At 37.2% G+C, this 16,863-nt stretch overlaps 1 protein-coding gene across 1 annotated transcript in view; it reads left to right on the top strand.

The window, feature by feature from the left end:
* Naf1 (nuclear assembly factor 1 ribonucleoprotein) overlaps window positions 1–16,018 on the top strand; it is a 28,837-nt gene extending 12,819 nt beyond the window's left edge. The window contains exons 3-8 of the mRNA XM_048330660.1: window positions 2,201–2,294; window positions 3,812–3,894; window positions 5,956–6,116; window positions 7,822–7,873; window positions 11,165–11,267; window positions 15,277–16,018. Of these exons, the coding sequence (XP_048186617.1) occupies window positions 2,201–2,294; window positions 3,812–3,894; window positions 5,956–6,116; window positions 7,822–7,873; window positions 11,165–11,267; window positions 15,277–15,713 (930 nt within the window). The 3' untranslated portion in view covers window positions 15,714–16,018. The remainder of the gene's footprint in view (window positions 1–2,200; window positions 2,295–3,811; window positions 3,895–5,955; window positions 6,117–7,821; window positions 7,874–11,164; window positions 11,268–15,276) is intronic.
* The last annotated feature ends 845 nt before the right edge of the window (window positions 16,019–16,863 follow it).

Below are 16,863 nucleotides of genomic sequence, written 5' to 3'. Positions count from 1 at the left end.
CAGAAGGAACTAGAAGAGTGGAAAACCAGTGGGTTTTAAAAATGAGCTCAGAAATGGCTAAGGTTTGTGAAATACTAAATGCTGAAATGTGCCAGGATGTCTATTTACTAATACAGAAGTTTAAATGAAGGCAAGATTCTATTTTATACTTATTTTATGACAGACTGGTATAGTTATCCTCCAAGATAATAAAGCTCTTCCTTCTGCAATCTCCTGACATTATATTCTCAATCTTAGTTTAAAAGGTTTTTTCTTGTCTGATACACTACACAGCATTGAATCCTCGAGGAACTTGGAAAGGCATTTGTTATTTACTATGTCAAAATGGCAAGTGGTTGTTTTCTCCGTAAATATACTTAGAATTTTGAGTGATAAAATTGTTTTTCCCAGTCCCATGAAAGCATCCAACCATAGGTAGGAATGTTCCTGACTCCCTCTACACTTATTTATGGACCCTAGTGTGTCTCTTAAATAATCATTAATTAAAATAAAAAATAGCATCTCTGCTGGGCACATTGGCTCAACACCAAAGCACTAGATAGTTGGGAGAGTGAGATCAGAAGAATTTGTGACTCAAGGCCAAATGCTCACCAGGCCCCATCTCATCCAGTGTGATGGTTGTATCTACCATTCCTAGAAAAGCAGGACGCAAAACAGAAGAGGATCCTTGTCATTGTCAAGGCTGGCCTAGGAAAAAAGTGAAATCATCTGGAAAATAATCAGAAATGAAAGGTCTTGAGGCATAGACCAAGCAGTAGAACACCTGGCTAAGCAAGCCTTGGCTTCAAGCCCCAGAATCAATCAGTCAATTCATATTCTCTCTCTCTCTCTCTTTCTCTCTCTCTCTCTCTCTCTCTCTCTCTCTCCCCTGCACACGACACACACACCATATCATAAGTATAGCTTGCTTCTGGGAGGTACTAGCATAAGAAGGTTTCCTGCTTGCTACGCAGGTCCTCTGTTGCTTGAGCCATACTTCTGGCTGCCTTGGTAGTCTAGCTATTTTTGATGTAATACTGTGCATTTTACCCAAGACCAGCCTGGATTTACCTGGTCCAGGACTTAGCTCCTCCCATCTCTGATCTCCACCTGAGTAGTTAGGATTCAAATTAGAGCAACCATTGCCTGGCTAGATGTGTACTACTTAACTTGGGCTAAATGATTTTTGTTGTCAAACCTTGTTTAAGTTCCCATAGGGAAAAGTGGTTTTTATAAGTCTATGTATAATACATATTGTATTATTTAGGTGTTCTATCTTTTCTAATCTTCCTTCAAAGCTAATTTTTCTCCCAAATAACTCCTAACAAAGACTGACTAGGGCCTGGTCTTTTTAAAAGTACTTCAGAAAAAAACACTTCCTTTTGATAGTTAATATCATCTGGTAGGGGTCAAAAACACAGTGTTATTTATTTAATCTAAAGGCTAACATCAGTTTTAGTCTTAGATTTCTTTTCAACTACATTTCTACTTCAGCATTTGTTTCCATAGCAACTGAGATGCGGTTTACAGCTGGGTCAAAAAGAGAAAAATCTGTAGGTGTAAAGGAGTTTATTTTTTAACCTAGAAAGAGAAGGTATGAGGTAAGACCTTCCCAACTTTCACAGATGCCTATTTCCAAGAATTTCATATTTGACTGGAAAGGTGGGTGACATTCATTACTTTTTTCCCTGAAGAGCCCATACATTCATTCTTCTATGCCCAGCCCCAGAAAAGATTGCTGCTTATGTGTTGTGCTTTTTAATTACTGTTAAATTAATTAACCAAGTTACCAAGGCAACACAAAGAGAATTCTCCTTCTGTGGAGGAGTTACTGAATTTTCAATAGATTTCTCATTGAATTGAATGAATTCCTTAATAATAGGGCTTTGGTTTTTGTTTGTTAGTTTCTTTTTTGTCTGGGAGTGTCTCTTGTTTACGTGTGGTTGGGAAAAAGTCAGGTTGGTAACTTGACTCTATTAATCTCACTGGACTTGGGATGTGTGTTTTAGAGCTAGTTAATTGACTTAGTGAGCTAAATGCTGTAGATACCCAGGCAAGCCACCAGAAGGGGCAACATTGAAGAGGTGTTTAGGAACTTAATGTTACGTCTTCCAAGGTGTGTACAGCACTTTAAGTGGAAAACGTTCTTTCATTTTTTTTAAGTTGTTGAAGCTGGAGCAAGATGAATACTTTTTTCTTTCTTTTTTTTTTTTTATTATAGGAACTGCCTTCCGTTGAAGAGCTTACCATAATTCTGCCTGAAGATATTGAATTAAAGCCTCTTGGGATGGTTTCAAGTGTTATTGAACAATTAGGTATGTAAATAATTTCATTAGCAAAGATTATGTCTAAGCATGCACTAATAATTACGTCATGGACTTGATGACTAGCAAACTTTCTTTGAAATATGTAATAACACTTTACTTATTAAGTTTGAATGGATAAAATTGAATTTTTACTTCCATGAATACAATTTGAAAAAATGAAAACCTCTGTTTTTGTTGGCATTTTTACTGTTTTCCTTTCTTTCCCATTTTTCTCTCCTCCTTTCCCATTTTCATTTATTGTGTAGCTGAGATTATAGGCCCATTCTACCATGCCATACTTTATTACGATGGGATCTTGAAGATCTTTTGCCTGAGCTGGTCTTGAACTACAGTCCTCCCATTTTCTGCCTCCCAAATAGTTAGGATTACAATCATGAGTCATTGTGTCCAGTGCGTATGATACTTCCTTTTTTTCATTAGCTTCTCAGAATGTCCGAAGGGCTAAATTTTTATGCATTTGCCTGTGTACATATGATACAGGGATTTTCCTCCAGGAATCTGAACTCTAAGTGCTGATAGGAAGGAATTCTTTCTCATTAGCCCTGGACTCTGAAGACAAATCTTAGTGATTCTCATAGAAAAATAAACAACATTTCCACCGGTAGGTCTTCCTTCCTTCTAAAACATCTCCCTCTTTGCAGCCCATTCAGTGTCTGTCCTGCCCTCTCTCCAAACACTCCGGGAGCTTCCTCCTGCCTCCTTCATCCTTTCCCCGAGAGTGTAGATAAACTGCTTGAAGGCTACTGTGACCACAGTGTAGCAAAGTTCCTCAAACTTGCCCCACCTGTGGCTGTGTGCCTATAGATGGCAGGACTTTGGAACAGACAAATGACCGACAGTCAAGAGTCACAAGGGCCACCTCTGTCCTCTGCAGGACTCTGTAACTCCTGCAGGACCTAAGTCTTTATTTTAAATATGAGATGGCATTCATTCACTCATTCAGAGGTTGGAGTATATCTGCCTTTGAGGTAGTCTCCTTTAAATGTATCTAATAAACATGTAAATTTTCAAAGTCTGTAAAGCGGAGGTACATAGCTTAGCAGTAGAGTGACTATAGCTAGAATGAGGTCTTGAGTTCAAATCCCAGTACAGCCAAGAGAGAATTTAAGCATTTGATGTATCAAGAAATAATTAGTATTCTGTAGGAAAGAATTATAGAATGAGAATACTCATTTTTTTTCTAGGGGATTAATAATATTTTTGCTAATAGTGGTCTGAGATCATGACTATTGGACTAATGAGTAACTAATAATATATCCTGTTATATTTTAATTTTTTTTCTTGGAATTATAGCTTTTTTGTTAAAAATATTTGCACTCCATCTCCCTTTGCTATTTTATAACTAAATTTTATTTGCAGAAGGGGAAGTTATTACTGAGATGTTATCTGACCTTAACTTTTATTATAAATTGTTAGAATTAAAACCTATATTCTTACTAAAATTCTGTATTATCTTCTGATTAAACCTTGAAGTAATCTGATTTTGTTTTGTGTCTGCTTTTCAGTAATAATTGAGTCTATGAGTAATCTGCCTCCAGTTAATGAGGAAACTGTTATTTTCAAAAGTGACCGACAGGCAGCGGGAAAGGTTAGTGAAAAACTCGTTTTACATGTTCTGTTTCTCTTTTGATTGGTTTTCTTGACTTCCCCTTTTGGTCCTAAGAAGACTTTACTAGTTTTAGTAAATAAGCAACTTAGAGCTTTCAAGTTTTAGTACATTTTTTATTTCTTTAAGATTTCCATATTAGTTTATAAATTGGCTTAATACAGGTTATTCTCTTTGCTATATGGGTCATTAAAATCACACACACAGAGTGTAGAATTCTTTCTTAGTGTTTGTCATGTACTTTGCTACCCTCAGAGCTCAGTAAAGATTTTGCATAGTATAGTTCTTAACCCTTCTTAATTTCAAATTCCTGTGAGCACTGGCTCTGAGTCTTCAGACTTTGGCTTCTTCAAGAGAAGGAATCTGTTCAAACTGGGAAGAGATTTCAGTGACAGTGAAGTATCATTGTGAGCTGGGTAGTTAACCAATGTGTGTATTGCATAACTACTCTGACTAGTAGAACAGCCCTCGTGGTTCTCTGGAATTTACATATCTTAATTTGTTAGACCTAAGTAAGTCTAACTAATAATAATGATCACTTCTGCTACCATTTGTTTTGAAATGGGTCACATAATAATATAGCAGATGTTTATGACCTTTTACTTTAGTTGTATGGCATAAGCTTGGGGACAAAAATTAGGTCTAGCTTTAAGTTTTTCTTAGGTTTTTCACTTGAGACCTGACAGGTAAGAGACATCAGAGAGCTGAGACAGGAGGATAATGAGTTCCAGCTCTACACAGGGAACTTGAGTAGCCTGGGCCTTTGTAGCAAAACCCTGTCTGAAATAAAAGCAGAACAAAAAATGTATTTGATTATAAATCTAAACATTTTGAAGTGATTCTTCTAGAGAGTGACGGGGCTGAGGGTAGAAGAAACTGGTGACCACAATATACAGTGGACTTTCTTTTAGACAATAAGAAACTAAATTGTGTATATCTTCAATAGCACCTATTATACATTCTTTCTTTTCCTCTGTTCGTTAATAACTAGATCAGCCAGTGGTATTTTGTGTCCCTTTCTAAAATTTATTTACAAGGATCTAGAAGTACCTTACTTTAAAACCTAGAAATCTTACTAAAAAATCACTAAGGAACAAAATTGAACTCATCCAGGCTCATTTCCAGTCTCAGATTCACATTTCTACCTCTGCCCTTTACTCCCAGTAACAATCATGTCTCCCGGGTGAGTGGTAAAATTTACCTCACTCTGTATGTCACTGGGTAGGGAGTCTTTAAATGTGATTTTACATTGCAGTATTGGTGAGTAGGGCGTGATGACTTTCTGCAGGCCTTGTGTAGAGACGTAATGGGGCGCTCCCTTTCTCAGTTTTCATGGGGACTTGAGCTTGAGGTACAGTGAAATTAATCACGCACGTAGCCAGTTGAAGAGGATTCTCCACTTGCATGTGTTTGCTTCATTTTTATTAAGGGGAGTCCAAAAAGCACAATGTGATGGTAAAAGACAATCTATGGATCTCTAAAGAGGTTTCTTATTTCTAAGAAACCAAACATATATTCAGCCACTTATTAGGTTAGAGACTATAGTCTTTTTGGTTTCTTAGAAATAAGTAACATAAAATTCAAATCTACATCTCAACTAGAATGAACCCTGGTTTGATTTTACACAATTGTTAACACTGTGGAAACAACAATTTACCTAACATCTGTTCAAGGAAGAAGCTTGATTGTATGCTTCCATAAGATTACAAATGTAGACAGCAACCTTTCCAAAGTTGCCAGTTATAATTCTTCATACCTCACAACTTCAATAAGCAAAAATAAATATATTCACAATTGATATCAAGTAGGTACCACCAAAATGATTTGAATTTGGCAAGGAACACACTTACTACATTTCTTCCTTAAATTAAAAAAAATGGAATGAACTAATAGTGTGTTTATAATCAAAACATGAATTCACATATTGCTCTAACATTAATGAAATTATCTTTTAGAAATTATGGGTGTGTTTGCTTTTACAGAAGATAATACTAATTTTTCAGGTTGTACATCTTATACATTGCCTTTATGCTTCTATTTTAGATATTTGAGATATTTGGACCTGTTGCACATCCATTTTATGTGTTACGGTTTAATTCTTCAGATCACATTGAGAGTAAAGGCATTAAAATAAAAGACACGATGTACTTTGCTCCATCAATGAAAGACTTCACCCAGTATATCTTCACAGAAAAACTGAAACAGTAAGTATTGGTTTGGTATATTAGTTCTTCACTTAAGCTTATTTTTTTTCAGAATAATTCTCATTGTTGGTATTTTATGTTAAATGGCATTTGTTTTCAAAAGAAACTCAAGAGTTTTTTTATCTACTAACATGTTTAAAAGGTACAATTTGTAGAAATTATGTCTCAATTTTTTAAAATTTAATTTTATTGTCAAGGTGATAGAGGGGTCACAGTTAACATATATAAGATAGTGAGTACATTTCTTGTCAAACTTGTTGGCATGTTATGAGTTCAAGTACAGTATTTTTTTCTATAAAAATAAATAGGTGCTTTGGAAAGATATAATGAACCACTGGAAAAAATATTCTTGTACTAGGAATGGAGGAAAATACTGCAAGAATCAGGAGACCTTACTCCTTACTCCCAAAAGGCCTTACACTGAGTTGACACACAAACCCCTTTTAGTTCTAGCATTCTCTTTATTGGAAATGAAATACAGGCTGTGTGTTTTTGCAGAGTCTTTGCAGGAAATATGAAGGAACTTTTAGTGGGTAAGTGCACTTAGCACTTTGTGGAAGTTTTAGTCCCCGCTGCTTAGCATAAGAAGGTTTCTTTATGAAAGAGATGAAAGTTTTGTCTTCCTGATTTATGATTTAACTCATTTAAGAACCCACATAATTAGCTGAAGCAACATTTTGCTGAATTAATCTTCAGGCTTTGTAATGTCAGTTTTCCTAAGTAACAGCTGACAGACAAGATGAGTAAAACAGGCAGTCATAAGGATGTTAGTGCACTTAAAAGTAATGCCTGAAAATAATTAATACTTCATTTTTTTCTCTGAGTTTTAAGATGCTATAGTGTATATGCCATATAATTTCCCTTTAAAAAATAAAGTATATGGCTTGAAATATAACCAAAAAGCTTTTATAAAAATGGGCCCAATTAGATTTTATTTTATTATTTTTATTTTTTTTGCCAGTCCTGGGGCTTGGACTCACGGCCTGAGTACTGTCCCTGGCTTCTTTTTTACTCAAGGCTAGCACTCTGCCACTTGAGCCACAGTGCCACTTCTGGCTTTTTCTATATATGGGGTGCTGAGGAATCGAATCCAGGGCTTCATGTATACAAGGCGAGCACTCTTGCCACTAGGCCATATTCCCAGCCCCCCAAGTAGATTTTACATAATAAGAGTAAGCTAAGTGCCAGTGGATTTTATCTGTAGTCCTAGTTACTCAGGAGGTTGAGATCTGTAGGATCTAGGTGCAGGTCTCACTGTGCAGAAACGTTCCCTAGATTGTATCTTTAAAACAACCATCGAAAAAGCGGGACCGGGGATGTGGCCCAAATGATAACAGCCTTAGCCTACAATTTCCTTTATTTTATATTTTCTGATACAGTTGGTGTTGAACAAGTATTTGTTGAATAGAATGTCATACAAATGTTTCAAGTATTACAAAAAATCAAAATGTCAATCAAAACCCCTGTCACTTACGATATAGCTTCTTATCACCTTAACCCTCGAATCCTAATCCATGTGTCTAGGTCCTGTGCTTTTTATAAGCTATATGTCACCTGAATAAATGACCAATTAGGGTTTGGTTTATCTCTTGTGGCACTTTTTATCTATATTACAAAGTTGAAGGAAAAACCCATGTCCTCAGTTTTACTTAGATTTGTATATTGTTAGTTTGTAAGCGTCTAACTGAGTCTCACGGTTTTCTAGGGATAGGGGATCCGATGCATCCTGGAAGAATGATCAAGAGCCACCCCCAGAGGTAACAATAATAACCCTGATTACTCAATGTTTTGCAAAGTAGGATGTGACTTAATGTTATGTTTACTTGTTTACTTTTTATTATTAGCATATAGGAGATGCAAGGGGAGGATTTCATTGTTACATCATTGAATCCTAATCAATCTATCATCCTGTGTCACTTTCCCATGCCTCCCTTTAACAGTTACTTACTCATTTGCATCTACCTTGTAATTTACTGTTCATGTCAATTTTATTGATAGTGAGTATGAGAAGAGTCATTATTTTAAAAAGCTTTACTACTGGGTTTGGTCAGTTGACATGAAGACATTTATTACACACGCTGCTCTTTTTTTAGAGGTATAAAATAATTAGAGGCTATCTCTGTTTTACAATAATGCAGTTGTCTCTCCACAAAGACACCCCCATTTTCTTCGTATCCACTTCAGCAAGACAGTTATTTTTATCCCCTAAGAAAGGTTGGTAATCTAGTTGCTCTAGCAAGATAGAATGAATTTGAGAGTAATATGTAAATGAGCCAGTGAGTTTGGATAAACTCTTCATGGAGATAGTCAAGCAGATTGCCTTTGTTCAGTTCTGAGGAAGTTTTTCAGTATTGTAGAGTTTAGGTATTTTTCAGATTTTATGTTTAGCATTTTAGATTTTTCAGGCAGTGTCAAAAGTCATGACACTGAGCCAGTAAATGACCCTAGTGTAGAATGCACACTGAGTGTCTTTTCTAAGTATTATGTGTACATGTGATTGTACTTAGGGCTCTGTGCATCCACTGAATGTTTTCTTGTTAGATTTTCAGTACCTTGTTATTGAAATAATGACTGAAAAGTAAAAATTCACAGAGGACTTAAAATTTCCTTTGTGATTTCCAGATATTATAATGCACCCTGGTGTTTCAGGCCTAAACTTTAAAACCAGTAATTCTGTTAATATTAATTGCTTGTGGTGTTAAAGTTAATTATAAACTGAAATCCCACCTGCTATGTGCTAGTTGTTCTTCCTAGGTGTCAGTCTGGATCATGAAATGCATTGAGACTTGATTCTGTAATTGTTGATGGCATTTTGTAGTGCAGAATAATCACTCTCCTGACAATCATAATTAGGATTTAGTTGGAAAAATTTTGTACTGTGAAAAATTCTGGACAAGTTAAAGAACATAAACCATACAAATGCATCTTGGTAACTTCATATATAATTCTAACAAACCTATGATTTATAGTTGAGTAAATGCTAAAGGGATGAAAATTTGGATTGTTTTGCATACAGAAAAGTGTAAAGTTTCTTCTGAATTTAGGAAATGGTAGCAAAATTTCACCCAAGAAATCACTTCAGATAAACTATTCCTGAAGTTCTTCCGCTCCTTCTTTTGCTCTTGAGATGATTTATTTCTTCATAATGGCATAGTGTTCTATCTTGCCTTTTCTGTTTCTGTTTTTGCTTTGTAAGAAGCTCTCGCTCTGCCTCATAGAGCCATCTTCCCTTTTGCTCACTCCGTGTTTTTCGTGTGTGCACATACCCTTCCTGCTTCCGAGATTCCCCTTCCCTCACTTGCACAGCTGTCTCCCATGGCATGTTTACCTTAGGCCCATCCATGACAAGTCTTTGCTTCCTTTTTCTCTTTTTATATTTTTTATCTTCATTCCCCTTAAGAACTAAATTATAGTACTTGTTCATTGTATTATTTGTTTTATTTTTTTCTTTTTTGTCGCAGAACTAGGGCTTGAACTAAGGGCACGCCCATCTAATTTTCTCCTTTGACTAAGTAATTTCAAAGGATAAAATAGTTCCATTTGATCTCAATACATTCCATTGTCTAACAAATGTAAGATTTAACCTCTTTCAGAATCTTAACAAATTAACATCAGTTAAAAAACACCACCGAGGAGCATCTGCCTAGCAAACAGAGTCCTGAATTCAACTTCTAGTACACAGGAAAACTCTATTAAAAAATTATGCTGTGGGCTGGGAATGTGGCTTGGTGGTAGAGTGCTTGCCTTGCATGCATGAAGCCCTGGGTTCGATTCTTCAGCACCACATAAACAGAAAAAGAAAAAAAAATTACGCTGTGCATAGTGGTGTATATCTGTTATCTTAGCACCAGGAGGTTCAGGCAGAAAGATCATGAGTTTGAGAATAACCTGGGCTATAGAGTGATGTCCTGTCTCAAAAAAAATAAATAAATGGTTTGAGGTTACTAAGTTGATGTCTTGAATTTTAATTATACACCATGTGCCTCACTTAGCCATTATTAATCAAAATGGAGTCTTGTGAGCTTTTTGTATTTTGCTCCGGAGACCTCAAACTGATTCTCTCCTTTAAAAAAAAAAAATTCGGGGCTGGGGATATAGCCTAGTGGCAAGAGTGCCTGCCTCGGATACACGAGGCCCTAGGTTCGATTCCCCAGCACCACATATACAGAAAACGGCCAGAAGCGGCGCTGTGGCTCAAGTGGCGGAGTGCTAGCCTTGAGCGGGAAGAAGCCAGGGACAGTGCTCAGGCCCTGAGTCCAAGGCCCAGGACTGGCCAAAAAAAAAAAAAAAAAAAAAAAAAAAAAAAATTCCTTGCTGGTCCTGGGCCTTGGACTCAGGGCCTGAGCACTGTCCCTGGCTTCTTTTTGCTCAAGGCTAGCACTCTACCCCTTGAGCCACAGTGCCATTTCTGGCATTTTTCTGTTTATGTGGTGCTGAAGAATCAAACCCAGGGCTTCATGCATGCTAGGCAAACACTCTACCGCTAAGCCACATTCCCACGCCCCTCACAACTGATTCTCAAATCTCCTCTAAACCCCCAAGGGCTAGGATTACAGGCTTGAGTCGCTGCCCTTGGCCTTCATATCTTTTTATATGAAGCATAACATCTGTTTTCTAGTGCTAATAGAAAATACTCTAATTGTAAGAAACCATAAAAAAAAAACCACCCTTTTCTATTGGATCTGAAGTGTTTAAAATGTGCTTAATCTCATTACTCTTTGAGTTTCTTTGCCAGCTGATATGATGAGCCTTATGCCTGGGCGAGAGATGAGACTTCCAGTCAGGAGTGCTCATGGCTCAAGATTGCTAAGTACTGGCATTTTAATTACCTATATGAAGCTATCTAGCAATTAAGCAGACAAATAGAAAACCTGAGAACACTGCTTGATTAATGGCTTGTGTTAATGAAGAGTCAATTAGGCAGTTAATTCAGAGATGAGTTGGTAATACTGAGTATTGAAAAGAGAATCTTATTTTCCTGGTCAGCTGGGCAACTATTGAGTCGACAAATCCCTGGAATATAAATCTGAATCCTTTTTTTCTGCCAGGCCTTAGATTTCAGTGATGATGAAAAAGAAAAAGAAGCTAGGCAGCGGAAGAAATCTCAGACTCAAGGTCGGAAAAAACTTAAGTCTGAACTTCCCGAGCCAGGTGAGTGAATGCATTTTATAGCCTTTACTTATCTTCATTTACATTTGTGTCAGTCACCAGCATACAACTAGAGGCGATAGCTAAGTTTTATCGGTATATCTCCCAACACCCACCTAGTTTTGGAGGCCTTAGCATGGGATGGAAGGTGGAGAGACTGATGATCAATCAGTCTATGAGCTTAAAGATGTAACACTGTCTTCCCAGGTACCAAAGTTAAGCTTTGTTCCAGTCCTTTGTGCTATCGGTACTTTTTTCTTAAGAGCCATTTGCTTCGTTTTTATTTTATTTTTAAATTTTTTATTGTCAAGGAGATGTACAGAGGAGATGTTACAGTTATATACATATGGTAGTGAGTACATTGCTTGTCAAACTTGTTACCTCCTCCCTCATTTTTCTCCCAACCTCCCTCCTCTCCAATCCTCCTCCCCTGCCCAGTTGTACAGTTGGGTTACAACACATTGTCTTGTAAGTATTGGTGTTGCATTGGTTCTCCTTTTATCCTTTGTCTCACCATTTGATGTTCCTCTTCCCTTCCCTGATTTAGACAAACATATAGACAATACCCAGGGTCAGAATCAAATACAACAGAGGCTAAGCCATAGGGAAGATAAATGAAAAAGAAGAAATAATTTCATGTAGTGCATTAAAAATAACAACAATGATATGAAACTACTTGACACCTTACTGATGTATTTTTTTTTTAGCATTCTTTCCCATTTATTATGCTTTTCATCCTGTTTCTTTCCTTTTATATAATCAAACTTTTTGAGATCATTATAGATTCACACAATGGATTGTAGAGCTATGCTGTGTGACCTTCACCTCATGTGATTGCCTGATATCACAGCCAGGGTTATTGACACTGCAGTCTTGTTACAGTCAAGATAACTGTAACATTCCCATCAGAAAGCTCAGCTACATTACCTTTCTGTAGTCAGGGTCAAACTCAAGGCAACCACTTATCTCTTCTGCATTTCTCGAACACTCTTTGTTATTTTATAAATGGAAAAAAAGCAATATATTACAATTAGAGAATCACTTTTGGACCATATGTTTTTAGATATCCATTCAAGTATATATATTCATTTTATTTTTTAATATATTTATATTATCTTTCAGTACTTCTCCAAAGGAGTTACCTACCACTCAACAAAACCATTCATCGATACAGTGCATCTTGATCAATGTCAACCTTTTCATTTTTTTCCCCACCCCTTCCAACCCAACCTTTTCCCTCAATTTCTTAATTTTATAGCATATTATTTATTTTATGACAACATTATCCCCCCTTCTTTTCTTCATTACCCCTTTATAGAGTATTGTTCCATTGTGAGAATGTATCACAGAATGCTTAGCCATTCATCCATGAAAGAGTATCTGTTTTTTTCTGCTGTATCATAATTTATTAGGAATAAAGCTCAAATAATTATTTGTGCACAGGATTTTGTGTGAAAAGAAATGCTCATTGGTCAAATACTTGAGTACAGTTGCTAGGTTGTCGATTGTTACATTACATGCTCACTTAAAAAAACTGCCATCCTGCTTTTCAGAATGGCCACAGCATTTTATATTCTCACTAGTAATACACAAGTGGCTCATATTCTCTGCATTCCTACCAGCAGTTGGTGTTGTCATTATTTATTTAGGAGTGTACTTGTATCGAACTGTTGATTTAATTTGCATTTGATTAATGGCTAATGGCATTTTCTTGAGCTCATTTACTGTATGTATAACCTCTCTGATTATTCAAACATCCATGTGCAATTTTTTTTTTCCCAGCAGGGAGGTGGGGCTATATTGGTCCTGAGACTTGAACTAAGGGCCTAGGCTCTGTCCTTGAGTTTTCATACTCAAGGTTAGTGCTCTACTACTTGACCAACAGCTCCACTCTGGCTTTTTGATGGTTAATGGGAGATGAGTCTCATGGACTTTCCTACCCAGGCTGGTTTTGAACTATGATCCTCAGATATCAGCCTCCTGAGTAGCTAGAATTACAGGCATGAGCCACAGGCACCCAGTTATGCATTGTTTTTAACTCCTTTTAATAAATACCAAGGAGCAAGTTTACTGTAGTACTTAGTAAAAATTAGCTTAGCTTTGAAACAAACTGCCGAAGTATCTTCTAAAGTAGTTGAACTATTTTGCTTTCCTGCCAGCAATGGGTAAAAATTCCTCTAGTTTGATGCTGTCAGTGTTGTGGATTTTTGATTTCTAACAAAGGTGTGAGGGGGCTGAGGATATGGCCTAGTGGCAAGAGTGCTTGCCTCTAACAAAGGTGTGGTCACATCTCACTGCTTTAACTGGGATTTTCCTGATGACATAAGACACAATATTTTCATGTGCAAATTTAACATCTCTGTGAAGTATCTGTTAAGGTCTATGGCCCATTTTTAAATCAGATAAGGTTTTTTGTCTGTGCACGGTGCAAGTGAGTGTGTGTCCATGTGCAGGTTTTATCAAGGATTTATTTATGCTAGATTACAAGTATACGAGGGTTAGTAGAGAAATTGAGTTATGTTTTATAACAGTTCATTAGTAGGTCTTTGCAAATATTTTCTTTTAGTCTGTGACATTTCTCCTTTCTCTTGACAGTGTTTCTCACAGAAGAAAGAATTAATGTTAAAGGAATTCAGCTTAACAATTCTCTTTTCATATATCTCTTGTGTATAAACTCAAGGTTATGTATAAATGGTTTTCTCCTATGTCATATTTTAGAAGTGTTACAATTTTGCTTTCACGTTTCAGTCTACAATACATTTTGAGTATGATTCATGATTGAATTGGAGTTTGAGTGATGATTAGGGTAGTGAGGTCTGTTTCTAAGGTTTTTGCTTTTTAAAATTTGTTTTTATGTGCATGTGTGCCGTTTTCCATCCCTGCACCATCCCAGCTGGCTTGTAAGCCAGCCCTTCTTGGTTTTCCTTATGTGGGTCTGTTTCTGACTTTCTTCTCTCCCATTGGTCTGTTTGTTCTTTCACTGATAGCATAGTGCATTGATCATTGTAGGTTTATGACAGTAAATCTTGAAGCTGAATATTGTCAAATTTTAGGCTTTACTCTTCTTTGTATCATTCATTCCCCTTTCTTTTTTACTGTCACTATGTTCACTTCTAAAATTTATATTTATTTTTATATCTTCAGTTTTTATCTGATTTTTAAAGTTGTATTTTATTACAGTGTTCATAACCTTTTGTTGAAGCATCTTTGTGATTGAACTATCTTAATTGATTCAAACATCTGTGGATTGCCTTGATTGATTTCCTTTTTTATTAGATTTGAAATCATTCTGATTCTCTTTATAATGAGTTCTTTTTATTGAAATCTGAATAAATTGAGTTCTGTGAAGTCTTACATAAGTCTATTTTATCTCAAGAACATTTGTTTTTCAAGTTCTGCTCTGGCGGGGAAAGGAAGAAGGTCAGGAGAAGTCCAGGTTTTCCACTTGCCCCCCTGATTGTTGTGGGCAAAGGCTGGCCCTTGTCTGTTAAGTGGGGGAGACTTATCTCCACTAGTTCTCTTGTGCCTGGATAATAGTAAGGGTGACCTCCTCGCCACTGGGCAGCACCAACTCTAAACTACACTCCTGTCTCTTCTGACAATATCCCCTTACATGAGGGAAGGCAGAAGCCTGCCCTGATTGAGGTGGAAGTTCAGTGTTCCCCTTGCAGGAAGGCCTGCCTTGAGCAGGTGCCTGCTCACTCTGCCCTCCACCTGCTTGGGGCGGGCGTGTTTGTGGTTCCTCAGTACAGATTGCCTACTCACCTTTGGGATCCCACAGGAAGAAGATGGTGTTCTGGGGTGTTGTATCTTGTTTGTTTGTGCTGTGTGGCTGATTATCCAATTGTTTTCTGTCTCATTAGGTAGGTAGGCTTTCTTTTTCCTGACTGCAGTTTATTTAAAATGGACTCCCAGTTATTAGTAATTAAAGAAAAGACAATTAAATTTCAAGTAATGCTTTTTGACTGATTAACCTTGATTTTACTTGTATGTATTTGTCTCCTATTCAAAGGTGAAGATTTCTCTGAGGTACATCAGAATTGGAATGCCTATGGCTCTTCCGAGCATTCAAAGGGATATCGCAACAGAGAATTCACCAGAGGCTTTCCCAGGGGCCGGTATCCTCGACCGGGTCACGGCAGACCTCCACCTCAGCAGTTCTATGCCTCAGACCACATGGTATCTCCAGAGACTTCGGGATTTCCACCGCAGAGACAGGATAATCCTTTCATGCCCCACTATCCCTTCCCGCCGCCAGTGTTCGACATGCATAACTTCCCACTCCCCCCACCTCCACCTCCGTCTGCAAATATGGGCTGGGCCGCACCCAACATGACACCTCATCCCTATAATGTGCCATACTCTCTGCCCCCGCCTCCAGCACCCCCTCCCCTGCCTCCACCGCCCTCTGCCGGGGATAGTAATTCTCATTTTGGACCTTACTATTAGATGCATGCATGCATTGCCAGAGAAATGTGGACTTTACAGATTGTATGTTAAGGATTTTTTTTTTTAAGGAAAAGAGATTATAAAGCTAGATTTTTGAAAACTATAAAATATTAATTGAGCTGTAAGTTGATATATATTTGTAACTTTTGTCACATATATTCATATGAAAATTGCATCTCATTCTTAGGGGAGAATTTCAATCATGTAATAATTAAAGCTTTGAATCATGCCTTCCGCTACCCTTAATCCCGTGGAAATAAAGTAGTGGGTATGGAGTAAGAGTGGTCATAGATTAACATATGTTATACATTGGTGGTCTTTTTTGCTATCCTCTGAAGATAAGATATTGAAGTCCTACTGAGAGGCTTTAAAATAACCTATTTTTTAATAAACTTATACTTTGGAAATTTATTTTGATTATACTGCAATTTAGCAGTAGTTATTTAAATAAGAATACTTTTTAAAACTGCAAGTGAAGGATCTAGAGAAATCTTATTATCCTGGCAGAAGCTCTGAGCTTCATGAGCAAAAATTAGTATCTATTCATTCTGTATAGGCAAGTTTTCCATATGCAGTTTTTCCTCAGGCACTGAGGCACTGTTCGGTAGTCTTCACTGCTTAGCCCTTCAGCATGTATTTCGGAATCAGACACGGTGGAGCACACCTGTAATCCCAGCACTTCAGAGACTGGAGGTTGAGTCAGGGGGATTGCCCGAGCTTCATAGGAAGAGCCTCCACACTCCCCAGAAAAGAATATTTAAGGACCGTGTCTTCCACGTACTTTTCACATGCCCACACTGATTAGGCATTTGATAAATACAACTGAAATACTGATGAGTGTAGTTTTATATTTAACAGCATTGAGTATGCAAAGTTAGGTGTTTTAGAATTTTGAGGCCTTTAAACTCTGGACTATCTCGATACTAAACGAGAAGCGTTCCAGAGAGGCTCAATAAAGCTAGTTTTCTTGTTTCTCATGGCACTGGGGTTGTGATTATCATGGCTTCCCATGCTGTTATTTGATAGTGGATATTTAGTATCCAATGAAACAACTACACTTTACCATTGATCCTTACTTTCAAATATCTTCCTACATTCACCACTCAGGCTCAATTTGCCTTCTTCCCTATTATGTAATTTGTTACCATCT

The sequence above is a fragment of the Perognathus longimembris genome, chromosome 21, assembly GCF_023159225.1.
Source record: "Perognathus longimembris pacificus isolate PPM17 chromosome 21, ASM2315922v1, whole genome shotgun sequence".
Taxonomy (NCBI): domain Eukaryota; kingdom Metazoa; phylum Chordata; class Mammalia; order Rodentia; family Heteromyidae; genus Perognathus; species Perognathus longimembris.
Note: the sequence above shows the minus strand (reverse complement) of the source record. Positions and strands in the feature narration are given on the sequence as shown.